Raw genomic sequence first — 27869 nt, forward strand, 5'->3', positions numbered from 1 at the left:
GCCTATGCCACAGCCACAGCAAAGCAGGATCCCAGCTGCATCTGTGCCCTACACCACAGCTCATGGCAAAGCCAGATCCTTAACCCACTGAGTGAGGCCAGAAATCCAACCTGCAACCTCATGGTTCCTAGTTGGATTTGTTTCCACTGCGCCATGCTGGGAACTCCAATCTTACAACTTTTTAAATGTTAAATTATTTCAAAATTAAAAGTAAAAGTCAGAGTTCCTGTCATAGCTCAGCAGTAACAAACTCAAGTAGTATCCATGAGGAAGTGGGTTGGATCCAGCCTTCCCTCAGTGGGTTAAGGATCTGGCATTGCCGTGAGCTGTGGCATAGATTGCAGACCCCAGCTCTGATCCTGTGTTGCTGTGGCTGTGGCCTAGGCTGGCAGCTACAGCTCCGATTTGACTCTTAGCCTGGGAACTTCCACATGCTGAGGTTGCGGCCCTAAAAAGACCATTAAAAAAAAAAAAAAGTAAAAGGAAAAAATACTTCTGTAGAGGAAAGGCTTAAAATATTAACATTGAAAGCACAGTAAAATTGCAAAAGACATCAAAACAACTGGGTAAAGATTAACTTAAACATAAGATGAACAATATTAAATAGATAATTGGGAGTTCCCGTCGTGGCGCAGTGGTTACCGAATCCGACTAGAAACCATGAGGTTGCGGGTTCGATCCCTGCCCTTGCTCAGTGGGTTAAGGATCCGGCGTTGTCGTGAGCTGTGGTGTAGGTTGCAGACGCGGCTCGGATCCCAAGTTGCTGTGGCTCTGGCGTAGGCTGGTGGCTACAGCTCCGATTCGACCCCTAGCCTGGGAACCTCCATATGCCGCCGCAGGAGCAGCCCAAGAAATGCCAAAAAGACAAAAAAAAAAAAAGAAAAAAAAGACAAAAAAAAGTTAAAAAAAAAGATAATTGATGTCCCTAAATGGAACTTGAAACTCTGATAACCCAACTGTCTATGACAAAAAGTTGGAACCAGAGAAAGTTACACGCAGGCATCTTTCCAACCAATAAGAGATAGACCCTTCTGGCAAGCAGCGATGCTCAGCTATTAAATGATTTGAAGTCAAGAGCAATTTGGAAGAAGTCCTACTGTTCAGATGAGGACTAGGAAACCATCTACAAAAGTGTCATGAGAAATGATCCTCACCGACTGGGCGGCTGAAATTTATTGCTACCTAAAGACTTTTCTGACTCTAGCGTTCTTGGAATATGTAACTGGAACAATATCTACTTTAATGGTATTAGTTCTGAAGATAAGAATGTCCTGAGGAATTCAGAAGAAAGTGAAGAGTAAGGTGAAAAATAAGTGAAAAGTGCACTGACCTCTTCTGTCTCTAGAACATGTTCCAAGTTGTGCTGAGGTTATTACTTTGGTTAAACTTTGTATAATTTTTATGTCATTCCTAGAGTCACCATTAAATAGTATCACATGGATAATATTTAACTAGTGGTGACTTTTTTTTTTTTTTTTTTTAATTTATGGCTGCACCTGAGGCATATGGAAGTTCCTGGGCAAGGGACTGAATTTGAGCCATAGCTGTGACCTATGTTGCTATAACACTGGATCCTTTAACCCACTGAGCCAGCTGGGGATGGAACCCTTGCCTCCACAGCAAGCTGAGCTGCTACAGTTGGATTCTTAACCCACTGTGCCACAGTGAGAACTCTGACTCTTTGTTTTGAAGAAGTGCATCGCAAATTTCAATGTACATACAAACATTTGGTGACCTTTTTAAAATGCAGATTTGAGGAGTTCCCATCGTGGCTCAGTGGTTAACAAATCTGACAAGGAATGATAAGGTTGTGGGTTCAATCCCTGACCTCACTCAGTGGGTTAAGGATCTGGCTTTGCCATGAGCTGTGGTGTAGGTCGCAGATGTGGTTTGGATGTGGCATTGCTGCGGCTGTGGTGTAGGCCGGCGGCTACAGCTCTGATTAGACCCCTAGCCTGGGAACTGCCATATTTGGCCCTAGAAAAGACAAAAAAAAAAAAAAAAAAAAAAAAAAAAGCAGATTTGAATTCTGATTTAAAGTCAAAACGACAAAACTTCTACAATAAAATATAGGTGTAAATCACAGTGAGGTTGGCAAAGATTTCTTGGGCTTGGCAACAATTCCTTAAAGACTACACAAAATGAGAAAGTATTTTTTAAAAAAGCAATAAACTGGGCTGCATCAAAATTTAAAACTTTTGTTCTTCAAAAGACACTACTAAGAACATGTAAAGGCAAGTCACAGACTGGGAGAAAATATATACATAACACATATGGTTGACAAAGAAGCACATGAAAAGATGCTTGATGTCTTTGGTTATTAGGGAAATGCAGAGTAATATCACAAGATAGACCCAAACACTCTCAGAATGGCTAAATTAAAAAGACTGACCATACAAGTGTGGGTAAGGATGTGAAGAAACTATACCTCTCACACCCTGCAGTTAGGAACAGGAGAACAACCACTTTAAGAAACATTTTCTAAGTTTCATGAGAATTAAATATGCACCATGTTATGAATTACTCATTCCACTCCAAGGCATTTACTTAAGAGAAATCAAAGGATATGTCCATACAAACACTTGTATATGAATGTCTATAATGAGTATTTATAATAGATCCAAATAGTACAAAACCCAGATGTCCATCAATAGGTAAAATGATAATCAAACTCAATAATATGACAACGGAACACTTCTCTGCAATGAAAAGGTATAAACTACTAATATACAGTGCAACATGGACCTCAAAATTTTCTGAAAGAAGCCATACAAATGTACATACCATATGATTCTATTTATATAAAATTTTAGAAAATGCAAACTTATCTCCAGTAACAGAAAGAGATCAGTTGCTTGGCTGAGGATGGGTATCAGATGGGGTAAGAGAATTGCAAAGGGTAATGAGGAAACTTTTAGAGGTGACATGTATATTCATTAGCTTGTGGTGATGACTTTATAGGAGTATATACACACCAAAACTTGTGGAAAGTTTAAATATGTACAGTCTTTATGTCAATACATTATAAAAAGTGCAGATTCTGATTCAGTAGGTTTGGGATGGGGCCAAGAGTCTGCATTTTTAACAAGCTCCCAGGTGATGCTGCTGCAGCTGTTTCCATACCATGTTTTGAGTGGTAAAGCTCTGAGTCATCTTTATTTTCTCATATATATGTATAATTTGTGTGTACAGTAAATTCATATGGCTGGTACCATATTGGGTAGTACAGACAGAATATTTCCATCATCGAAGAAAAACTCTACTGGGTGTCAGGATCAAGATTCTTGAATAGACTAGTAACCATTAATCACATACCTATTCATTATCTCCCAACTGTAACCTGTCTTTGTTTCTGTGCTCAGGCTTAATGCCCTCCCTTCATAAAGTATTGTTGGAATCCCATTCTGTATATTGCTTACATTTCACTTTATCATGTTCTCCATTTTGACTTGCATTTGAATTGGAATAAAGTTAAAAGAATAGAAAAGTTCAACTGGAGGTAGATGTTAGTTCAACTTAGGGAGGAGCTTCCTAACAATTTAGACCTGTCTAAAAACCTTTCTTTTCTTTTTTTTTAAATATGGAATGCTTCATGAATTTGCGTGTCATCCTTGAGCAGGGGCCATGCTAGTTTTTCTTTTGGCAGAACTTTGGCAGCCAAAGCGAGCCCTGAAGACCTCACTTTCTAACACAACTCCCTCAACCATCCAGAACACTCATGTTTCAGGGCTCCTGTGGCTACAGTCAGAACTGTGCACAGGTTCAAGGAAGTTCCAGTGTGGCTTCTACCAATTAAGGGGCATGACCTGAGGTAAATCAGAACTTCTCTAGAAATAAAGTTTTATCTCTGAAATAAGGAGGTTGAACAAGATTATTTTTATGATTATCACAGTCCATATTCTGCTTATTTCAGAGTAAAGATGGCATGAAGCCAGAAAGAACTTTTAGCTTCTTGGCTCTGGACTAGGAGTGGGTCTCACTGTATGTCCAAAGTGATTAGGAAAGTTTTTTAGTCAGTGCCAACCTTTGTACAGTTTATACCAGAGATTGGTAAACTTTCTATAAAGGGCAAGATAGTACACATTTTTTGGCTTTTCAGGCTATATAATCTCTGTCACACATATACTAAACTCTGCTCTTGTAGTGTGAAAGCATTCACAGATGATATGTCAGTGAATGGACGAGATTAGGTTTGGCCCACAGTTTGCTGACTTCTGGTTTGTTTGAGAAATGCCTATTTTTCTAGCCTGAAGTTAAGCAGAGAAATCAGGGGAAAAACACTTCATTGATGCAAGTTTATTAACTCCAGGTATATAATATAACTGGTTTTTCATATCTAAAAATAAAAATCCAACAAGTTGCCATAATTTCAGGTTTACATACTTTAGGCTTGGGAAGAAGTGGTCATTAAGACTTCATTGTAAGGAGGGGCACAGGATATGTTAGAGATTTTTCAAACCTACAAAGGACATTCCAAAACTTTCACGGTTAATAAAGTTCTTGCTTAATCAACATTTTATCTTCATTCATCAGAAGCCTTAAGAAGAGCAGCTTTCTTCTTATACTTGTCTCCAATCTCTCTAATATTTTCCAAGAGATCTTCAGATGCATATTCTTCATACTCTCTATCAGCTTTAGTGATCTGCTCCTCAAGGTGTTTCTAGTGGAAACAATTAGCAATTGTTAATGCAAAAATAATTTCTTTTAAGGTGTTTAACTGTGAAATCTGAGTTTGACATCTTTAAGAACAGGAATAAAGGGAATACTCCTATATCCACCTGGTAGGCCCCTTTTGTGCCCTTTCCTAATCATACACCTTTTTTTCTCCCAGACACACCACTCTCCTGAAAGGTACTTTTCTTTTTTACTTCACACACACAGATCAAATATATAAAAGATATATTAGTTTAGTAGTGCCTGGTTTTAACCCTCATGTTCAGTGAATGATAGTAAATGTACTTCACACACACAGATCAAATATATAAAAGATATATTAGTTTAGTAGTACCTGGTTTTAACCCTCATGTTCAGTGAATGATAGTAAATGTAATGTAACATGGCTTTTTTTTTTTTAAATTCAGTTTTTTTGGTCTTTTTTGCTTTTTCTAGGGCTGCTCCCTCGGCATATGGAGGTTCCCAGGCTAGGGGTCGAATTGGAGCTGTAGCCACCGGCCTACGCCAGAGCCACAGCAATACGGGATCCGAGCTGCGTCTGCGACCTACACCACAGCTCACGGCAACACTGGATCCTTAACCCACTGAGCAAGGCCAGGGATCGAACCTGCAACCTCATGGTTCCTAGTCGGATTCATTAACCACTGAGCCACGACAGGAACTCCTAACTCAGTATTTTAAGATTCATTCATGTTAATGCATATAGCTAACGTTTATTCATGTTCTGGCTATGTAACATTCCACTGAACGAATGTATCAGCATTTACTTATCCATTTTACTGTTAATGAATTTCTATCTGCTCCCAGGTGTGCTAGGCTGAACAGCGGCCTCCTGAAAGATGTCCAGAACCTGTGACTATGTTGTTTTACACGGTAAAAGAAACTTTACAGATGTGACTGAATTAGGGACTTTGAGAAAAGGAGATTATTTTACATTATCTTGGTGGGTCCAACGTAATTACAAGGGTCTTCTGAGTAGGAAGGAATCAACAGTGTGGGAGAAGGAAGACGTAAGGACAGAAGAGGTCAGAAAACATAGATGGTGATGTGCTGTTGGCTTTAAAGATGGGGGAAGAGGCCACAACCCAAAGACTGTAGGTGGCTTCTAGAAGGTGGGAAAGGCTGGATTCCTCCCTAGAGCTTCTAGAAAGAGTGCAGCCCTAAGGGCCCATTTTAGACTTCTGATCTCCCGAAATTAATCACTTAAATCATTTTCTGGTCTATGGTTCGGATGAACAATTCTTGTTGAAAAAGGCTCCATGAAAGGTTACAGAGCCACTAAGTGGCTGAACTAGAAGAAATGGGTAGAAGCCAGGTCTTCTGATGTTGTATTTCAGGATGCGTTCCTTAGTTCTCATCACTAAGCAGAGAAGAGTACTGGAAAGCCAGCAAGCAGCAATTCAGTGTCACCCAGGAGAGATGAAGGGAGATAAAGGTATCACTTGCTCTGTTTTCAAATAAACAAAAGTCTGCTACGTGAGTCTTTTTTTTTCTTTTTTTCCCCGTTTTTGGTCGTCCATGCAGCATATGAAAGTTCCTGGGTCAGGGATCAAATCTGAGCCAGAGCTCTGACCTACGCCACAGCTGCAGCAATGCCAGATCCTAACCTACTGCACTGGACTGGGATTGAACTGGTGCCTCCAGAGAGACAGGCCGGATCATTAACCCATTGCACCACAGCGGGAACTCTATAATGAGTCTTTTTTCCCTTAAACAATTCACAACTGGAAATACATTTATCTCCTAATAAATGACCAAGGACTTTCAGATTTATTTTAGTTTTTGGGGTCTGTACACAGGTTGAAGGAATAGTTTGTTAACCTTTCAAACTATGTGAAAGGTGGAGATAAGGTAAACTTCCTGTTTTAGAAATACTTTATTCTGTGTTTATATGAAATTAACAAAAATAACATTAGAAAGAAAACAACAGGCCCCAAATGGAGTCACTTGAGCTAAGTCTATGTCACCAAACTATGACCTAACCTAATGACAGTTTCAATCTTCCTCAGGAATGTAACCTTCCTTGACTGGTCTGTCTGGACTCTCCAGTGAGGTAATCTGCCTAATAAAACCTTGTGTGCCACAAAGTGAGGTGACCTTGCTACCTTGCTGGAATTCTTTTTAAATTTATGACTTCTTTGTCCGACTCTCCTCTCCTTTAAAAATCTTTCCTTTTCTGTACTCCTTGGAACTGTTTTCTGTTTGTTAGATGGGATGCTGCCTGAAACATGCATCACTGAGTAAAGCCAATTTGATCTTCACATTTATTCAGCTGAATTTTTCTAAAAGTTTTGGTGGTAGCAATAGGATCCAAAGTGAACTTCTGATAGGGCTTCTGGAACAATGAGAAATACAGGTGTACTTGTGAACCCTTTTAGTTCACTGTCTTTCTCGCTCTTTCTGAGGGGCCTGGGTAAGATCCTCTCAGTTTTGGGCTCCACTCTCTTTGTATCAAGCTCCTGACAGAACTGGCTTTCCACACGTTTGTTATTTAACTGGAAACTTCAGCCCCTGATTCTGTCCCAAGTTTCATGTGGGAACTGCTAGTGGCCGTTCTAAGTTCCCCATTTATGTGGTGCTGTTGGTCTGCTGGTTCAATCCTTTACCTAGCCCCCAGATGCAACATTGGGAACTTTTTGTGTTACTGGCTAGAGAAGGTCAGGGACCAACTTAAGAAATGATTAGGTCTGAGAATTGACATAGGTGGACTGGGCCAAGTTTGAGGCCTCAGATGAATAAAATTTTAAGTAAAGGCTATCAGTTATAATGGCAATCTTGGAAGCAAACAAACTAAAAACAAACCCCAAACAACACTCTCACCCCAATTTAAACTAACAAAAACCAAAACTGAAACCCTTAAAATCAAGAGAGTTAAGGGCACTTCCTTCAGGCATACCTGCTTATGGTCTCAGAAGCTATAAATATCTATAAAAATGGCTAAAATTTTACTAAAGACAAACTAAAATTTTGTGTCTCAAGGACTTGGCTTGGTAACCAGTAGGTAGAGAATCCTAGAATATGGCTGCTTGACAGAAATGTGGGTTGAGCTCCATTTGTGGCTAAGGGTCTTTACCAAACTGCTGTCAGTCCTCAGGGAAATTACATTGGTCATTATGAGGAAAGTTCCAGCTAGATAATTTAAGAAGTATACCTAGGGGTTCCTGTTGTGGTTCAGCAGTAATGAACCTGACTAGTATCCATGAGGATGCAGGTATGATCGATCCCTGGCCTCGCTCAGTAGGTTAAGAATCCAGCAATGGTGTTCCTGTTGTGGCGCAGCAGAAACGAATCCGACAAGTATCCATGAGGATGTGGGTTCAATCTCTGGCCTCAATCAGTGGGTCAGGGATCTGGCATTGCTGTGAGCTGTTGTGTAGGTCACAGACGTGGCTTGGATCCCATGCTGTTGTGGCTGTGGCCAGCATCTGTAGCTCCGATTCAATCCCTAGCCTGGGTACTTCCATATGCTAAAAAGCAAAAAAAAAAAAAAAAAAAAAAAAATCCAGCATTGCCGTGAGCTGTGGTGTAGGCTGCAGATGTGGCTCAGACCTACCGCTGTTGTGGCTGTGGCCGGCAGCTGCAGCTGCATTCAACCCTTAGCCTGAGAACCTCCATATGCCATGCATGCAGCCCTAAAAAGACAGAAAAAAAAAAAGTGCACTTAAAAAGCGATGGATACCTATTTTAATTGGTATTCAAAAACCTCCAAAAAAAACTTTAAAATTGCACAATATTTCATTGAAAGATTTCTTACAAAAGGCTAATGAAAATACTCTGTCTTTGCACTCTGAAGAGATTTACAAAACCATACACAAAAATCTCCAAGTTAATGGCCTTACAGATGTTCCATGCCTGCCTTCAAAAGAGGGTCCCCATACGGGTCTCCCAGAGCTGATGGAAGTCAGGGATTTTCTAGTAACCTGCTTACCTCCTTAAACAGTCAAGGAAAACTAAAATATTTTAAAATCCCACTTGGAGTCTACAGATGGGATCCTGGGAAAATTGGCAGTAGCCAGTTAAAGGTAAGAATTCTTAATACAGTCAGATTTCTTGGACTGCTGTCTGTAGTACCCAGTAGAGAGAGGAATATAAAAATCTTTTGCACCATTTTGGGGGATATCTCTTAATTACAAAGTTAATAAGAAATCTGCTGTACTTCTATACACTAATAACAAACTACCAGAGAAATTAAGGAAACAATCTCATTTACCATTGCATCAAAAAGAATAAAATACTTAAAGTAAACCTATGTAAGGTGGTAAAAGACCTATAATCATAAAACTATTAGACAATGATGAAAGAAACTGAAGATGACACAAATAGATGGAAAGACATATTGTGTTCTTGGATTCAAAGAATACTGCCAAAATGACCATACTATATCCATGCCAATCTACAGAGTCAGTGCAATCCCTGTCAAATTACAATGGCATTTTTCACAGAACTATAACAAATAATTTAAAAATATGTATAGAAACACAAAAGACTTCAAAGAGCCAAAAGTTTCCTGATATCAGATTATACTACAAAGCCACAGTAATCAAAACAGCATGCTATTGGAAAAAAAATAGACACATAGCTAAATGAAACAGAGAGAGAACTCAGAAATAAACCCATGTGCTTATGGTCAATTAATCCACAGCAAAAGAGGGAAGAATATACGATGGAGAAAAGACAGTCTCCTTGATAAGTAGTGCTGGGAAAACTGGATAGGTACATATAAAAGAATGAAATTAGAACATTTTTAACACCATTAAAGAAAAAAAAAAAAAAAAAAAAAACTCAGAATGTCTTAAAGACCTAAACATAAGATCAGAAACCCTAAAACTCCTAGAAGAAAACTTAGGTAATGCACTCTTTGACACAGGTCTTAGTAATATTTTTTTTGATCTGTCTTCTCAGCAAGGAAAACAAAAGCAAAAATAAACAAATGGTGCTCAATTAACCTTAAAAGGCTTTGCACAGCAAAGGGAACCATTAACAAAACAAAAAGACAACCTACTGAATGGGAGAAAATATTTGCAAATGATATGTCCAATAAGGAGTTAATATCCCTAATATATAAATAGCACATAAACTCAACTTTGAAAAAAAAAACCTCAATTTAAAAATTGGCAGAAGACCAGAATAGACATTTTTTCAAAGAAGACATGCAGATGGCCAACAGGCACACGAAAAGATGCTCAACATTGCTAATTATCAGGGAAATGCAAATCAAAACCATGAGATATCATCTCACACCTATCAGAATGGGCATCACCAAAAAGACCATGAATAACAAATGATGGTGAGGATGCACAGAAAAGAGAACCCTTGAACACTGCTGGTGAGAATGTAAACTGGTACAGCTATTATAGAAAACAGTATTGAACTTCCTCAAAAAACTGAAAATAGGGGAGTTCCCTAGTGGCTTAGTGGTTGGGGCTTGATGCTTTTACTGATGCAGCTGGGATTCAATCCCTGGTCTGGGAACTGAGAATCTACATCAAGTTGTTGTACACCATGGCCAAAAAACCAAAAAACTCCAAAACCAAACAAATTAAAAATAGAACTACCCTATGATCCAACAATTCCACTCCTGGGTGTACAGTTGAAGAAAATGAAAACACTAATTTGAAAAGATATATGCAACCTAATTTTTGTTGAAGCACTTTTAAAATAGCCAAGCTATGGACACAATCTAAGTGGTCATCCACAAATGAATGGATACACATGCAAACGTACACACACACACACACACACACACACACACACAGGAATACTACTCAGTAATAAAAAGGAATGACATTTTGCCATTTGCAAGAACATGGATAGACTTGGGTGGTATTATGTTTAGTAAAATAAGTCAGAAAAAGATAAATACTATACAATATCACTTATATTTGGAATCTAAAAAATAAAATAAACTAGTGAATATAACAAAAAAGAAACAGACTCACGATACAGAGAACATACTAGTGGTTACAAGTGGGGGGAGGGGCAAGATGGGGTAGGGGATTTAGAGGTACAAACGATTATGTATAAACTAAATAAGCTACAAGGATATACTGCACAGCACAGGGAATACAGCCAATATTTTACAGTAATTATATGTGAATTATAACCTTTAAAAATTGTGAACCACTATGTTATATACTTGAAACTTTTATAAATCAATTATATATCAATTAAAAAAGAAAAAGAGAAGATGCTGCCATGGTGCAATGGGTTAAGAATCCAACTGCAGCAGCTTGGGTTTCTGCGGAGGCGCAGGTTCGATCCCTGGCCTGGTACAGTTGGTTAAAGGATCTGGCATTGCTGCAGCTATTTTGAAGGGCACAACTGTGGCTCAGGTTCAATCCCTGGCCTGGAAACTTCCAAATGCTGCAGGTGTGGTCATAAAAGATTGAAAAAAGAAAAAGAATCACACTGTGTAGAGGAAATATATCTAATGACTTGTGATGGAACATAATGGAAGATAATGTAAGAAAAGAACATTTCATATATATGTAAGACTGGGTCACTTTGCTGTACAGTAGAGGTTGGCAGAACATTGTAAATCAACTATAATGGAAAAAATAAAAATCTCAAAAAATAAATAAAAAAGAAAAATCTTGTTAAGAATTTATGGGTAGATAAAGCTTTGATGTCATTTAAGTTGCAACTTAATTCTTTTTTTTTTTTTTTTTTCTCGTCTTTTTGCCATTTCTTGGGCTGCTCCCGCAGGATATGGAGTTTCCCAGGCTAGGGGTTGAATCGGAGCTGTAGCCACCGGCCTACACCAGAGCCACAGCAATGCGGGATCCGAGCTGCGTCTGCGACCTACACCACAGCTCACGGCCACGCTGGATCCTTAACCCACTGAGCAAGGCCAGAGATCAAACCTGCAACCTCATGGTTCCTAGTCGGATTCATTAACCACTGCGCCACGACAGGAACTCCTAAGTTGCAACTCAATTCTTTGAGGAAGTGAGAGCAACTGTCCTTATCCTACAAATCTTTGCAAAAGTAGAAATGCACCTCTAGAGGCTTAATGTTTGAGAAATCTTAATTTCTTTCCATGAGAGTAAAGTTAAATTATTTGCATTATATGTATATACACACACACACACACACAAATATATATATACACATATATATGGCCCTGTCTGTGGCACATGGAAGTTCCTGGAACTGTTCCACAGCAGTGACTGGAGATGCTGCAGTGACAAATGCCAGATCCTTAATTCCTTGAGCTAAAAGGGAACTCCAAGAATCTATTCTTCTTACTGTAGGATAGAATTGGAACCATGAGCTATATTACTAAGGCTTTAACTAGATTGTCATATTTGACAGAGACATACATAGACTTAGGACGAGACAGTTTTAAGGAATTAAGGTTGACTTTATGGAGCCAATTAAAGCCCCTTAAACACTTGATCTGGTACCTTGCATACAAGGTTCCAGCAAAGAAGTTTTTCTTTTTTTTTGGCCATTTCTTGGGCTGTTCCCTCAGCATATGGAGGTTCCCAGGCTAGGGGTCTAATCGGAACTGTAGCCACCAGCCTACACCAGAGCCGCAGCAACTTGGGATCCGAGCCGCATTTGCAACCTACACCACAGCTCAGGGCAACACCAGATCCTTAACCCACTGAGCAAGGCCAGGGATGGAACCCGCAACCTCATGGTTCCTAGTCGGATTCGTTAACCACTGAGCCACAACGGGAACTCCCAGCAAAGCAGTTTTAAAAAGAACTTACACAGTCAACCACTATTCTTGCTGCACTTGGGTAAGGCAGACAAATTAGTTTTTCTGTGATTTTCCTTGGAAAAAAAAGACAGGGATAATTGTAGAGCGAAAACTTACCTTTGCACATTTGTAGATACTTGATTCCAGTCCTGTTAATTGTCTTTGAGGTTTTGTTACGTATCTATAAATTGTAACAAAACCTCCTATCTCAATCCTAAATTCTTCTAGCTCCTCAAATATCTGGCTTAGTACTTTCAAAAATAACATTTCCAAATTTCTCCTACCCTTTTGATTTGGAATCCATAATAACAAACGCTGCTCCTAAATTTCCTTGGAAGAGAACTAAAACAGATCCTCTTCACTACGCAGATGGCAGCCAAACTTCATGGACTTGAACCCTAGATAAACATCTCACAGCGGAAGATGGACCCATCTGACATGGGGTCCCATATAAATGCCGGAGACCTCCAAATCAAACCGATTAGGAAGTGAAGTAGCTGACACTGAGGTAGAAGGGTTCCTCCTATGGTTCAGGATCAAGATTTCATGCTTTAACTAAACATGAAACCTTTTTTCTTTTTTCCTTTACTCTGGCATTTGCCTGAAAAAGGATAACACATTATCCTTATCTCCCAGGTCACTGCTAAGAGAGATAGCCTTTTAAAGTGCTGGATTTGTCATTTAAAAAAACGACTTCGGAGTTCCCATCGTGGCATGGCAGAAAGAAATCCAACTAGGAGACATGAGGTTGAGGGTTCGATACCTGGCCTCACTCAGTGGGTTAAGGATCTGGCGTTGCTGTGGGCTGTGGTGTAGGTCACAGACACGGATTGGATCCCATGTTGCTGCAGCTGTGGTGTAGTTCAGCAGCTATAGTTCCGATTTGACCCCTAGCCTGGGAACCTCCATATGCTGCAGGTGGGGCTCTAAAGGGGAAAAAACCCAAAAAACCCCACATGCTTCAATCTGCCCTGGTCCATTTCCCCATTTCTGGTTAAGTACCCCAAACTTGGGGACCTCGGTGTCCAGGATCTACACAAAGTGACACAGGCAAGTGTAACCAGAATAAAACTGCCTGTGCGTTTTATAAATCCTTAAAATTTTACTCGTCTCAACGGCTGTCACCTTTCCAGTCCTGAGCCACAGATTCAAAAAGGAAGGCATTCATGATTCTGGATTTTATTCCTTTGATAAGACCTTACTTCTCTGGTTAGGCATAGGTGCAACTGAGGCTATGATCAGGAAACCTCTCTTAAACTCCTTAATTCTTGAAAGTATTACAGATTTTGATGCTAAAGCAGTAGCTGTCCAACAAAAATCCTTAGTTTCCTTGGCCAAAGTTGTTCTTAGGTTAGCCTTTGATTATCTTTTAGGTAAGCCAGGAAGTGTTCGTGCTGTGGCCAACATCACCTGCAATATCTGGATTACCACTTCTGAGGAAGTTGAAACTCAGTTACAGACGAGACACTTGGCTTAAAAAGGTGACTTCCTGGAATGGACAAGCAATGAGATCCTGCTGTAGAGCACTGGGAACTATAGCTAGTCACTTATGATGGAACAAGATAATGTGAGAAAAAAGCATATATATGTATGTGTGACTGGATCACCTTGTTGTACAGCAGAAAACTGACAGAACACTGCAAACCAGCTATAATGGAAAAAATAAAAATCATTAATAAAAAAGGTGACTCCTTCAGCAGGGTCTTTCTTTGATTTATTTGGTTTTGACTGGTTTGGGTTCTGGGGACTAAGGCTCTAAAGTGCACTCCAAACACTGGGGATTATCTTGCTTATTTTAACCATAAGGATCTCCCCAGTGCATTGCATTCTCTCAAAAACTTTATATGCATGTTTGCAGCAGCTAACCACCAAGCAAATGATCTCCCCAAGACTGAAACATTAGTAAAGAAACCCCGAAGAGAATGACCAACTTAAGGATTGTGAACTTAGAGCTGGGACCTGTGAATATCACAGGGATTAAGCAAAAATGACATGACCTATGAATATCACACAAAGAATCAACAAAAGCTGCAAGCAATAGCTGACAGTGGTGCTAATGCCTTAAATTTTGATCATGTCTCTTTCTCTCAGACAAGTGAGGGCCTGATGAAAAGGGGGGAACTGTTAAAAAGAAACAATAGGCCCCAAATGGAGTCACTTGTGTTAAGCCCACGTCACCAAACTGGGACGTAATATCTAACCTAACTGCAGTTTCAACCTTCCCCAGGAATGTAACCTTAACTGGTCAGCACGAGTGAGGTAACCTGCCTAATAGAACCTTTTGTCCCCCAAAGGGAAATGCCCTGTCTTGAAATAATTAATTCTTTTTTTCATTTATGACTTCCTTATGCCACTCCCTCTGTGCGTTTCACTACCTTTCCTTTTCTAGAGCTCTTTGGAATGCTTTTCTGTTTGCAAGGTGGGATAACGCTCTGCCCAGTTCATGAATAAAGCCAACCTGACCTTCCAATTTACTCGGTTTAATCTTGCTTTTTAATAGGAAAAATATTTGTCATTAACTCATGCTCTTTCGTTTTAATCTTTAATCTTGAATGTACTAATATGTTTCCAGCATATGGAATGTGGCCTGGAACAACACTATAATATACTGTTGATGTGATTAACATCATTGTTGTTTTATGTGAATAAAACAACCCATTTTTTATTAAGGGTTCTGTTTTTTGTATATATAATATATCTCAATAAAAACAAACATACTTTAAGGAACAAGAGTAACTTAATGAAGTTACAGAGTTGTGCAACCCTTACCACAATCTTTGTGCCCATCTGCTCTTATTCCCACTCTAGCCCCTGGCAACCACAAATTTACTTTCTGCCCCTGTGGATCTGCCTTTCCTGGACATTTCATATTAGTGAGTCATAAATATGTGGACTTTCACATCATTCACTGGGTATAATGTTTTGAATGTTCATTCCAGCTGTAGCATGTACTGGAGCTTTCCTTTTGTTGCTGGATCATCTTCCAGTATATGGGTATATCAGCCACCAGTTAATGAATATTTGGGCTGTTTACCCTTTTTGGCTGTTATGAATAATGTTGCTATGAACATTTGTCTGCAAGTCTTTGCATGGACATATTTTCATTTCTCTTGGTAGGCTGATACATAGGACTAGAACTTCTGGGTTGTGCAGTATACCTATGTAAAACAGACTACTTTATAAAATGAACACTGCTATACAAGATTCTTCTGATAAAATTTTTACTAGATATTTTCCATAGAAATAAAATTTATTATTTAAATCTCCTTTAGAAACAGAAACACATCAAAGTTTTAAAAAGCTTTCTTAGAATGTAGGAAAGCCCTGCAGATACTTACCTCCACAGACCCTACATGTGTAGCAACCATCTCTAAAAGACGCTGCAAGTTATTTCCCACTTTTCGTCTTTCTTCAGTTGTGGTCTGTACAACTAGCTGGTATCTGTAGGATACAAACTCTTGTTTTAGTTGTAGAGGATAAAACCTAATATATCAGTTCTAGCTAGTTCATTCCTCCTTTTCACATTCAACAAAACCAGGCTGTGATTGATAATGTGCTGCTTACCCTGTGTATAATTCAGGGGTCCAGTTTGCAATCGTTAAAACAGAAACAAAAATATTTTCATAGATCCCATGCAGGAGTTCCAGTTTTGGCTCAGTGGGTTAAGAACCTGGCTAGTATCCATGAGAATGCGGCTTCAATCCCTGGCTTCTTTCATTGGGTTAAAGGATCCGGTGTTGCCATGAGCTCTGGTGTAGGTCACAGACAAAGCTGGGATCTGGCATTGCTGTGGCTGCAGTCAACAGCTGCAGCTCTGATTTGACCCCTAGCCTGGGAACTTTCATATGCCACAGGTGTGGCCCTAAAAAACAAACAAACAAACAAAAAACCCAAAAAGATCCCATGTAAGCAATAGCACAAAACAGCACCAAAACCTCATGCTTTAACATACAAAGCTTGGAAGCAAATTGTTTTACCAGAGTCTCCTAAAGGATTGTAAAACTTAAATGCTTTCAGGGACCAGACATAAAATACATACAAATAAGGGAACAGCAGTCCTACTTTTAGGCATATGGATTAAAATTAGAAACAAAAAAATTAAGCCCAAAACACCTTCAAGTGAGTTTTCTAGGCTACAAATAAAGAAATAAAGAGATGTGATTTTCTTAAGGATTGTACTTCTAATCTCAAAGAAAGATTTTTTAAAAAGTTTTCTGAGGGTCCCTTAACTCTCTGAAAAAAGTGTGTTTTAAAATGAATTAATATAGAGCCTATGGATTAACTATCCAGTACTCTCTTGACTGAAGAGATAATAGTGGGTAAGAGCTATGATGGTAGCAGAATGTATTTGTCTAAGGAAAGTATCTCAAGTTAAAAGTAACTCTATCCATTACTTTTTCTCCCTGAAATAGTTCTAAAATACAAACTAAAGCAAATAAACTTAGCACTAGTTTCACAGAAATGTTAAATAATTGAAATGAAAATAAACATTATAAATCTTGGTAAGATGAACTTACTCCCGCTGAATAGCATCTAACTCATTCATAGCTTCACTGAGGCCCTCGTTAACTGCACTCTCCAGCAGGTGCTTGTGTTTTTCCAGGGACTCCAGCTCATTGGCACATTTTTTGTCCTCTTCCTCAGCTTCCTATCAGGATAAAGCCATGGTTATAGTTTTTCAATATTCACATTCTATACGCTCCAGGAGGATTTCAAAAAATTTATGTAAAGCATTTAAAAAAATCAGGTTGCATCATCGTTTGCATTCACAGGATGTTACTGCTCTACATGTAAGAGACTTTTAAATGCTCTTTTGGAAAGTTTATACTATAAACACAAATGTGACCTTCTCAACAGGCCTGTACAGAATTCATTTAGCAGTAATTCAAGTCAGTACTATAGGAAATTTTATGGTATTCTGATTTAAAGTTTTTCCATGAGCATCAAAAGAGGCCTTTTTTTTTCTTTTCTTTTTTTAATATTTTTAGGGCCACACCCGAGGCATATTGAAGTTCCCAAGCTAGGGGTCAAATTGGAGCTACAGCTGCTGGTCTACACCAAGCCACAGCAACTTGGGATCCCAGCTGCATCTGCAACCTACACCATAGCTTAAGGCAAAGCCAGATGCTTAACCCACTGAGTGAGGCCAGGGATCGAACCCGCAACCTCGTGGTTCCTAGTTGGATTCATTTCTACTGCACCACAACAGGAACTCTAAAAGAGGCCTTTTATATAGGTCAAAATGTGGTTAACTTGCATACAACCATTATTTCACATATATGTTAATTATGAACAGGCAAAGTAACCCCAATTCATCAATTCCTAGGTTTCTCAAGATGCAGTGTGCTAAAGTCTGTCACTTACGTGCTTTAGAAAATAAACTCAAACACTATCATGGAGAACGTATGAAAAAACAAAAATGATCAAATGCCTCATATTTTACATATAGACCATTATTGCGGCATATTTTCTAAAAATTTCACACTGCTTAAAAAAATGTATAGGCCCTAAATGTAATACAGGTCAAGAGAAAAGTTTCCAATTCCTCATATTTTGTTGGTATAACTAAGAAAAAATATTGGTGTGGTTAAATTTTTTCACATAAAGTATATAAGTGGTAATGCAGAGTCTTATGAGTAAAATGCTAGCCAGAAGGTAGATTAGAGGTGATGGGGAATGAATCTCATTATGTACCCTCATTCTAAATTTCATGTAAATGGTCTCTGGAATTTGGCCAGGATGGTTAGTTTGCAATGACTCTTTAAGGGTAACCACTTTTATAAAGGCCTTACCGAGGTTCAAGCTTTAGAAATAATTAACACTAAACCTCTATAAAAAGGTAGAAGAAAGGCTTAAAACATGTTTGGTCTTGCCAAGGATATTCAATTAAAAATGCAAGTATAAAATATTAATGAAATACTAAACATATCCTATGGTGAAATAGCTAGATTGCAGAAAAAAGTCCTTAAGAAGAACAGCTTAACTCCTTACAACAAACTTTAGACGAGAAGATTAAACTAAAGCCCAAGTTACAGAATATAACATTCTTACCTTAACTTTTTGTTGGTAAAGATCGTCCAGCTTTTGAACTTCTTCTTTCAGAGTTCGCACACTTCTCCTGCTTTCTGTTATCATTGTATTTAACTTGAGGAATAAAACTTTGGTTGAGAAATCATAGCTATACATCAAAAATTTTTAATAAGTTATAAAACTTTTATATCATCAACTAACTGAACATGTTATTTCTTCTAGCCCTTGTGAACTCTACCCTATCATTTGTCCTACAGATTTCTTATTTCACAAAGTGAAATTAATTTCAAGAGGACTTCTAAATATATATATAATGTTTAAATGCAGAGTGGTATGGTACGGCATTAGGAATAAAAAATCTGGCTTAATTCTCAGTAAAATAAAGATAACGATATCTTTTCTTCCACTTCCAGCTGTAAGAGTACTTTTTAAAGCTCTCATACATGTTATACAAGTATTATATATAATTTTTGATATTAATTTATTAATATAAATTATTTTATTCTCTAGTTTTGAGGCCTCACTTTATTTATTTTACCTACTTCAGTTATCTAGCTTTCATTGATATGTTTACTTTATGGGATCTTAAAGAGAACTGTTCATATTGATTTTATTTTGATAATATTTGCTAATTGGTTATAGTCAATGCATTCTTCCGAAGAGTAATAAAGTAACTACATTTAATCTTTTTCAGCTTGGGCTAATTTAAGATCTGCTAAAACCAAAACTGGAAAAAAAAAAGTGTTGCTAAATTTCACCTCCTGTTGACAAGTACTGATACTGGTAATTAATACAGAATGTTTTCAAATAGACCAAAAAGATAATATTTCAAACAGGAAACAATATATTTGACATCTTTCTTTAAAAGCATAATTCTACACATACATACATTTAGAAAATATATATATGGGAGTTCCCGTCATGGCGCAGTGGTTAATGAATCCGACTAGGAACCATGAGGTTGCGGGTTCGGTCCCTGCCCTTGCTCAGTGGGTTAATGATCCGGCATTGCCGTGAGCTGTGGTGTAGGTTGCAGACGCGGCTCGGATCCCGCGTTGCTGTGGCTCTGGTGTAGGCCGGTGGCTACAGCTCCGATTCAACCCCTAGCCTGGGAACCTCCATATGCCGCGGGAGCGGCCCAAGAAATAGCAACAGCAACAACAACAAAAGACAAAAAGACCAAAAAAAAAAAAAAAAAAAAAAAAAAAAAAAAGAAAATATATATATGTTTTGGGAAAAATTTAGTGAAGCTATTGTTATTTGGCAAAGGTAAGATGATAAAATGACTAAGCTTATTAAAGAAACTTACATATAGTACCTTTCTCTTCTTGTACATAGTACTTCTCATTCAGTCATCCAAAGTCCCTTCTAAGGGACAGGCCTTTCCTATTTACAAGTGAGAAGAGTGGGCTAGAAGAATGCCGTTTACTCAGGATCATGCAATTAGCATATGCCCAGAATTCAAAACTAACTTCACGGACTTTTTCTATACCACTTGCCTTTCAAATTTTAAACACCAGTTACTCAAGCTATAAACTCTGATTCCAGTCTTAAGATAGGCTACTTCTGAAATAATTTGTTTCATTAAATTCATCTGTAATAAGACCAGCTGACATCCAAATAATCAGAACTTCCACTACTTCCAACTTCATGGTTGATCAAATGTGTTTGCTTATATCTGAGTAACTTTATTTTCTGTGTCAGCTTTACTAAAGTGTCATCAATTAAACATTTTTTCCCCTCCTGATTACAAAAGTACAGATTTCCACTATGGTAAAAGGGGAAGGAGTAAAGAAAATAAAATCACCAATAATCCTGCAACCACTAAGAACTATCAATATTTGGCTTCCTTTCCTCCTTTCTTTCTAAGCTCTTAAGCTTCTTTTAAGCAAAGAAGATATCATTAATTACTCTAATTAGGTGACTTTTTTTCTTCTATCATTGAGAAGAGAGAAGCCACTAGACTGGAATTCTATCACTCCTTGCCTCCTTCCAACCAACCAACCAACCAACCCAACACAAGACCTTTCCTTCTTCCTTCTAGTCAGTTTTAGGATGCAGGGCACATACTTTCCTTCAGCCCTTTTCTGGATCACATGCTCTTGTATTTCTCCATGGATCACATTCAAATCCACTGATGCCTTTTCCCCTTAATTTTCTAAACTTTACCATCTTTCTACTGAACTCTCTCCCTCATCTTTAAAACCAAACCCCTCCCATTACCCTCCCCCACCAAAAAACCCCCAAAACCTTTCCTATACAGCACTTTCTTGCTACTGTTCCACCTCTGTTTCTTAGAGTCAAACATCTCTAATAGACTTGTAGTAAGCCACAAAGAATAACCAATTTGGATTATAGTATCTTCCTTGTTTACCATTCAAACTTTAGAGTAACATGCTTTCTGGCTCTTCTACTTTATGAAGTTGCTTTTGCAAATGTCACAAGGAATATTTTTACGGCTAAAGCCAACACAACGTTCAGATTTAATCTGAACAACATTGGTAGTCACTGATCACTTGCTACTGAAATCTCCTTTCTTGTTTTCTAAACCATGGAAACTTTTGGTTTCCTCTTTTTTTTTTTTTTTCTTTAATTTTTATTTTGTCTTTTTAGAGCTGCAACTGTGGCATATGGAGGTTCCCAGGCTAGGGGTCGAACTGGAACTACAACTGCTGGCCTACACCACAGCCACAGCAACGCAAGATCCTAGCCGTGTTTGTGACCTACACTACAGCTCATGGCAACGCCAGATCCTTAATCCACTGATAGAGGCCAGGGACTGAACCCACAACCTCATGGTTCCTAGTCAGATTCGTTTCTGCTGTGCCATGATGGGAACTCCTTGGTTTCCTCTTTGTGTGTTAGGAAGTTCTTCTAATTCTTCTTGCAGATTTCTCTTTCTCTGTGTTTTGGATGATGTTCTCTGAGTTTTCCCATTTTGGCCGTATTCTCTTTGCTCACTTGGGACAGCTCTCTCTCAGCCTCACACCTGGGCAATCTCCTGGCTTTAATTATATCAAGCTAAAAATATCTATCTATATTATCTCCAAACTCCAACTTCCTATTGGACATTCTCTACTTTGATGTCCCAGGACCTGAAGCTCAGCATATTCCAGCCTGGAATTCTCTGTTCTACACCCTTTTTTGTATTCAAGGTTCTAGCACTGACAAAAAAAATCTCTCTTTGACTAAACTACAGGATCTTCTGAACTCTCTTCTCAATTAGGTTGATTTGTGGACTGTTCTGTTTCTCTCTGTATTATCCAATTTTAGGCAAGAATCCTGGTAAGTCACTTTAACCAGAATCTCCCATCTTCAGTATCTGATCAGGTTCCACATCCTATACCATGCCCTAGGTGGTGTCTCATCACCGTGGCCTGCCCTCAGCTAGAAACCTGGGGTTGGTTTAGCTAGAATCCCCTCTTACCTCTGATACTTCCTCTCAGTTATTTTCCAGTCACTGATTCCGACCATGCTCTTTGGCTATAATTCCTACTTTTCTTTGTTATATTTGGAATTGAGCTCAATCTTTCTCACCTACTACAAAACCCCACTGTAGTAGCTCCCTCTTCCCCTTGACTAAAGTCCACCTTACCACCACTAACACATGTCACAAATAACTTTTCTTTAATACCATATACCAAAGCTGGACACTTGACATTCTTTTTCTCTCTTCCTTAAGCTTCACATCAAAGTGGATCACCAAATTATGCAGTTTCAATCTTTACATATCTTTTCTCCATTTTCACTGCAATAGCCTTGGTTTGAGTCCTTACCATTTAAGGATCAAGATACTGTTAAGTCTCTCAATCTTGTGTCTCTAGCCTCATGTACCTACCTCTGACCTATCCTTCAAAATGTCAACACCGTGAGCTCAATAAATTACACAGGTTTTATTCCCTTGCTTAAAAATCTTCAAGGATCCTTGCTGTGTATAGAATAAAAATTCAACCAGTAAACAAAAGTAAATATGCCTCTTCAGAATTAGGTTCTTATTTCTCCAGGCTTCCAGCCTGTCCTACTTATATTCATGGTTAATTTTTCAACATGCCATGTTCTTTGGTCTCTAGGTCTTCAGAGGTGTGTGTATGTGTTCTTTAAAGATAGATTTTTGTATTACTTCATAACTCAAATAAATTCCTCCCATATTTATAATGTACCTAGTTCTCATTTTTTTCCCTGCTTTTTATTGAATGGTTTTGGCAATTATTTTAAAGTACTTATCAGATTTATTAGTTTTGTTATCTAATCTATTAATCTGTTTAACCTTTACTATTTCAAATTGCTATTTTATGCCATCTTAACTTGGTTAAACTACTTGTCAAATTGAAAAAAAAATAGCTTTAGTTTCTAGTCTCTGAAGCATAGGACATCACTGGTCATTCCCTTTCCCCTGTTTCACTGAGATATAACTGACATATAACATTGCAAAGGTTTAAAGTATACAGCATGATGATTTGGTATATGCATATATTATGAAATGTTTACCAGAGTAACTTCAGCTAGGATAACCTCTTTCTTGAAAAGTCTTCCTTACTTGGCCTTTATAGTATATCCTTTTCTTCAACTACTTTGCCTACTTCTCCTATGAGTTTTTCCTAAAATTTCCTTCCTTTGCCACTTTCTTTCACATATCCTCCCTAAGAAACATCGACCATATCCCTGGTTTCAAAGGTCATGCATATGCTAAAGACCCTAAAATATGTATTTTCAGAGCCGATAAATCTATCCCATGGACAGTAAGCTCAGCATCTCCAGCCTGTCCTGGCTACTCCCAGCACTCATTTTTCTTCCTCTGGTTTGCCCATCAGAAAAAGTCACTGTGGTTTTTTTTTGTTGTTGTTTTTAGATCCACACTTGGCATGTGGAAGTTCCTGGGCCAGGGATCAAACCTGTGCCAGCAGTGACCTGAGCCACAGCAGTGACAATGCCAGATCCTTAAAATCTGCTGTGCCACAGGGAAATCCTCGAAGTTGCTGTTGATCCTTTCTCTCTCAGCTTTCATATTCAGCCATAAAATGCTTGAGTTCTATCCCCTTAACATTTCTTGAACCTGTCCCCTTCTTTCTATTTCTTGTCTAATACTTTGGTTTAACCTCTTAATATCAGTTGTTTCCCATTAAATCAATCTTTTTTTCTATGCCCAAAGGGGTTTTGTAAATATGCTAATCTAACTAGCATAACTGCATATATCACCTTTTCTCCAAATGGGACTCTTTCATATAAATTTTAGTTATATTTATCTTTGGAAGATTAACATGGGGCCTAGCCCATGGCAGGCATTTTATAAATCGCCTTCCCACCCTGCCCAAATTTTTCAAGTCAGTTTGAAATGTTTTAGTCAGGATGTTCTTATTGCTTGAAATTCAAACCTTTTTGAGTCTTGATGTTAACTTTAACTGCCCATTCCCACCAGAGAGAAAGTGAACTGAAGCACGCTAAAGGAAGATGTCACCTCAAATAACCATCACTGGTTAGAACATCTTTTGTTAAAGCAGTCCCGATTCCTACCTTCTTTCTATACTGTGATGTTACAAACCCCACAAATTTGCAAAAGCCCCATATTATAATAAGAATAGTATCACTTATCTAACAAATTTTCTATTTGTGGGAGGAGTGGAAAAAATCTTTCTAATACAAAGTAAGTCTTCATGAAATTTGATAAACTAAAAAGATGTGGGTTATTTTCAAAATTATTTGTGAAGTGCATATTTCTAAATGAGAAAAAATAAACATGTTTCTATTCTCAGAAAAGATAGGATTTCTTTTAAAACTTGAAATCTGTTATCCAGAATACAATAGTTCTTTTTGTCTTTCTGTCTTTTCTAAGGCCACCCCCACGGGATGTGGAGCTTCCCAGGCTGGGGTCTAATCGGAGCTGTAGTCACTGGTCTACGCCAGAGCCACGGCAATGCCAGATCCGGGCCACATCTGCAACCTATACCATAGCTCATGGCAACGCCAGATCCCTGACCCACTGAGTGAGGCCAGGGATCAAACCCATATCCTCATGGATACTAGTCGGATTTGTTTCTGCTGGGCACAATGGGAACTCCCTCATTTTTCATAATATTTTATTAAAAACTCATTCCTTAGCAATCAGAAACCACAAAATCTTACATTTGTTTTTAATGATTCTATGTTTCACTACTTACTTGTTCTAAAGTATCTTCTAACCCCATCTTTTTATTTAGAGCTTTATTAATTTCTTCTTCAGTCTGGTTCAAGAGTTCCTTGAGTGGTACCTATAAAATATATAGGAATGTGGGTTATATATGACACATGTAATTACAAAATTTCTCTCATGAAGCACACTTTTTGGAGAAAAAGAGTGATGCCATGGAGTTTTAAATCCAAATATATCATCGATAAAAAAATAAAATTAATTTTAACACAATTTCTGTAACTATTGAAGGTAATCTTTGGGTTTTAAATACTTGCAAAATTCTAGATTTGCGTCTCGATTCTGTAAATTCACTTCTAATACTTAAACATTTTATAAGTACATTTAGTTTAATGCAGTATCTTTATTAAAAACAATTTATATGTAGGTTTATTTTTTAATTTTGTTTTTTTTTGTTTTGGCCACACCTGAGGCATGTGGAAGTTCCTGGATCAGGGCTTGAACCTATATCACAGTAGCAACCTGGGCCACTTCAGTAATAATGCTGGAGTCTTAAACCTCTGCACCACAAGGGAACTCTCTGTAAGTTTACTTTTATGTTATGCTCTCTAGATGTGTAATTTTCCTCTGAATCCTTCTCAATTTTTTAGTCTTACAATTATCTGCTTATATTTCTTCTTCTTCTTCTTTTTTTTTTTTGGCTCTCCATTGTAACTCTGTTGTAATAGCAGAAGACTTGAAACATGGCAGATGCCCACCAGTAGGGACTGGTTGAATAAGCCATACAATGTAGGACTGAGGCTGCAAAAGGAACGAGGAAAATCTTGACACTGTCAAGGAGAGGGAAATGTCCCCCTCTACTCTTCTCCTGTTCTTATAGCAGGACTTATATCAAAATTGAGAGAAAAGGGACTCTCATCACTTTCCCTTCTACTGGATCCTGCAGTCAAGAGATCCAGGTAAGCAATCTTACCTTCTACCTGCTTTTTTTTTTAGATGTCCCAGGATCTCTCAGATATAGCAGTTTTCCAACTGGTGATTTTTCCAGGCTGGCTTGCCAAAATTGCCTGGGAGAAGGAACTTTCTCTCTCCCCAACAATGTGCTACTGGAGAGAGATTGCTGGGGTGGTCCAATCCCTGAATAATGCAGGTGGGTGTCCAGAAATAGGCAAATGTTTACCAGTTTATTTAAATAAGGATATGACTCAGCAATAGCCAGATGTAAGAGATGCACAGGGCAGGGTATTTGGGAGGGCGCAGGGCTTCTCTGCTCTCTGGGTTTGCCTCTCTCCCCGCATCTTCACATTTCACCAACTGGAATCTCGTATCTGCTTACATGTCTTATATTTATCCTCTATTCTACTGATTGTGTTTCAACACTGCACTTCATTGATTCCCATGATTTATTTTTCTATTGAGATGAAACTCACACTTTAAAATGGTTAAACTGAAATAATTTAACATAAAATTAACTCTTTTAAAGTGTAGAAACCAAGGCATTTGGTGCATTTATGTACACTCATTCTAGGACAATTTCGTCACTCCAAAAGAAAACTGTTTTTCAGCTGGTCTTTTGAAGTTATTGTTGAGTTTTAATTTTGGCTGTTCTTTTTTGAAAAATACAACAGCCTCTCTAATCTCCTTAAGAATCTTTCTGCAAATACTACTTGTAACAGTTGGGGTTGCACCTTCCTGATGCTATATCTATCTCTTTTTTTTTTGGCTGTGCCCACAGCATGCAGAAATTCCCAGGCCAGGGATCAAACCCAAGCCACAGCAGTGACAAAACTGAGTCTTAAACTGGTTAGGCTACCTGCTATTTCTATTTTTATTGCTGTTATTATATAAAACTATTTCCAGGGAGCAAAGAAAAAATTTTCCTTTTCTGAGCATATGCATTCTTTTTGTACTAAGTAATCATTTCTGCAGTGATTTGATTCAGGTTATTGTTTTCTTGCACCAGCCATGTCAAACCACTCAAAATAGAGGAGCGTCAACTCTAGCTGCCTGCCTGCCTATCTATCTACCCATCTACTGAGCTATTGCTTGAGAAACAATACAGTAAAAGATTAGATGTTTACTGGATGCATTTTTTTTCTATTGAGAATGAGTCTAGCTTTATTTAATCAAAGTTGGTATACCAATAAACTGTAATCTGGGAAAGTAGGGACTGCATCTTTTTCTGGGTATTTTATCTCTACCATCTAGCTGGTATTGAACATAGCTGTACTCAAGAAATAATTTATGGAATGATTGATTCTCAAGGGAAAAAATGCATGCTTTAGACTTTTGCTGATATTCTTATATTAAAAACTATTTTGAAAATTGATGTTTGGGGGGCCACTAAAATACTAAAATCAAGAAATTGAAATAGCAATTTTTCTTCCTCACATCACATCCGTGGCTATATTTGAAATTAAAGGAAGATTTCTCATTACTGACTGTAGGTGTTACTTAGTACTCTATTGTATTTCACCCCTTCATGTGTCCTTGTGCCTAAAACTCTTTCCTACAGACTGCCCCCATAAACATCTCATCTTTCAAGACTGCGTTCTAAGTTCATCATCTCAGCAGAGACTACTTCTCTTTCAGTTCTGGGAGTAACAGATTTTGTTACTATACCTTGTAAAGATATTTAATAAAGCATGAATATAGCTTTTTTTTTTTTTAAGATTTCCATGAGGGGACTAATAGCAACTTGAGAGCAAGGGCCAGGTCATTTTTGCCCTTACACCACTGGTGTCTATTGCCTAATCAAATCTTTTGTCGGACAGCTAAATAGACAAAGTACACAGAGAGGAAGACAAGGCTTTATAAGTTGAAGGGTAATAGAGAGCTCTCTACTACCAAGAAGAAAGAAGCTAACATTTTTTAGTGTTGTATATCTCTAAGTTTAGTCCTAAGTTAGGGGCATGCTAAAGTTTAAACTCTTACTTATAAATATATGAACCAGATATTAATCATATGATTTAAAAACTTTTGAAGTACTCACGATTACTTACATAAACTTGAGCTCTATATTTGACAAGGCAGTTGGCACCAGCTTCAGGATTAAACTTAATTTCAAAGTCATAACCTCTGGAATTCTCAGCACCCTTAGGGATAAGTTTTAATTTTCTAGCCAATTTATGATACTCTGCCAATTGTGTTTCAATCTGTGAAAGACAGAAAAATAAATGGTTAAAAAAACAGCTCCATTCTATATGGTGAGGACATTTTTGAAGTTGTACACAAAAATTATGTGTTTTTTAGCAGTTTATAATTTAGTATTTTTTAGTAGTAAGATGGTAGTTTTTAAAATATAAAGAATAAAATATTTTATTTGCATTCGAT

General features: G+C 38.0%; 1 protein-coding gene and 1 pseudogene across 2 annotated transcripts in view; both read right to left on the reverse strand.

The window, feature by feature from the left end:
- Nucleotides 1–3574: 3574 nt before the first annotated feature.
- Nucleotides 3575–3663, reverse strand: LOC146402747 (U6 spliceosomal RNA; annotated as a pseudogene).
- Nucleotides 3664–4281: 618 nt separating this feature from the next.
- The window catches only part of NDC80 (NDC80 kinetochore complex component), a 54935-nt gene continuing 31347 nt past the window's right edge, over nt 4282–27869 (reverse strand). For both annotated transcript variants that reach the window (XM_013999249.3, XM_021096139.2), the window contains exons 12-17: nt 27539–27691; nt 24568–24657; nt 18434–18526; nt 16900–17030; nt 15721–15823; nt 4282–4660 (exon numbers count right to left, since the gene is read on the reverse strand). In XM_013999249.3, coding sequence (XP_013854703.2) covers nt 4523–4660; nt 15721–15823; nt 16900–17030; nt 18434–18526; nt 24568–24657; nt 27539–27691 — 708 coding nt within the window. In that variant the 3' untranslated portion in view covers nt 4282–4522. The remainder of the gene's footprint in view (nt 4661–15720; nt 15824–16899; nt 17031–18433; nt 18527–24567; nt 24658–27538; nt 27692–27869) is intronic.

This window comes from Sus scrofa, chromosome 6, assembly GCF_054392235.1.
Source record: "Sus scrofa isolate SSC_HxYL_T2T_F1_AM1 chromosome 6, Sscrofa_HxYL_maternal_Yorkshire_Landrace_v2.0, whole genome shotgun sequence".
Classification (NCBI taxonomy): Eukaryota; Metazoa; Chordata; class Mammalia; order Artiodactyla; family Suidae; genus Sus; species Sus scrofa.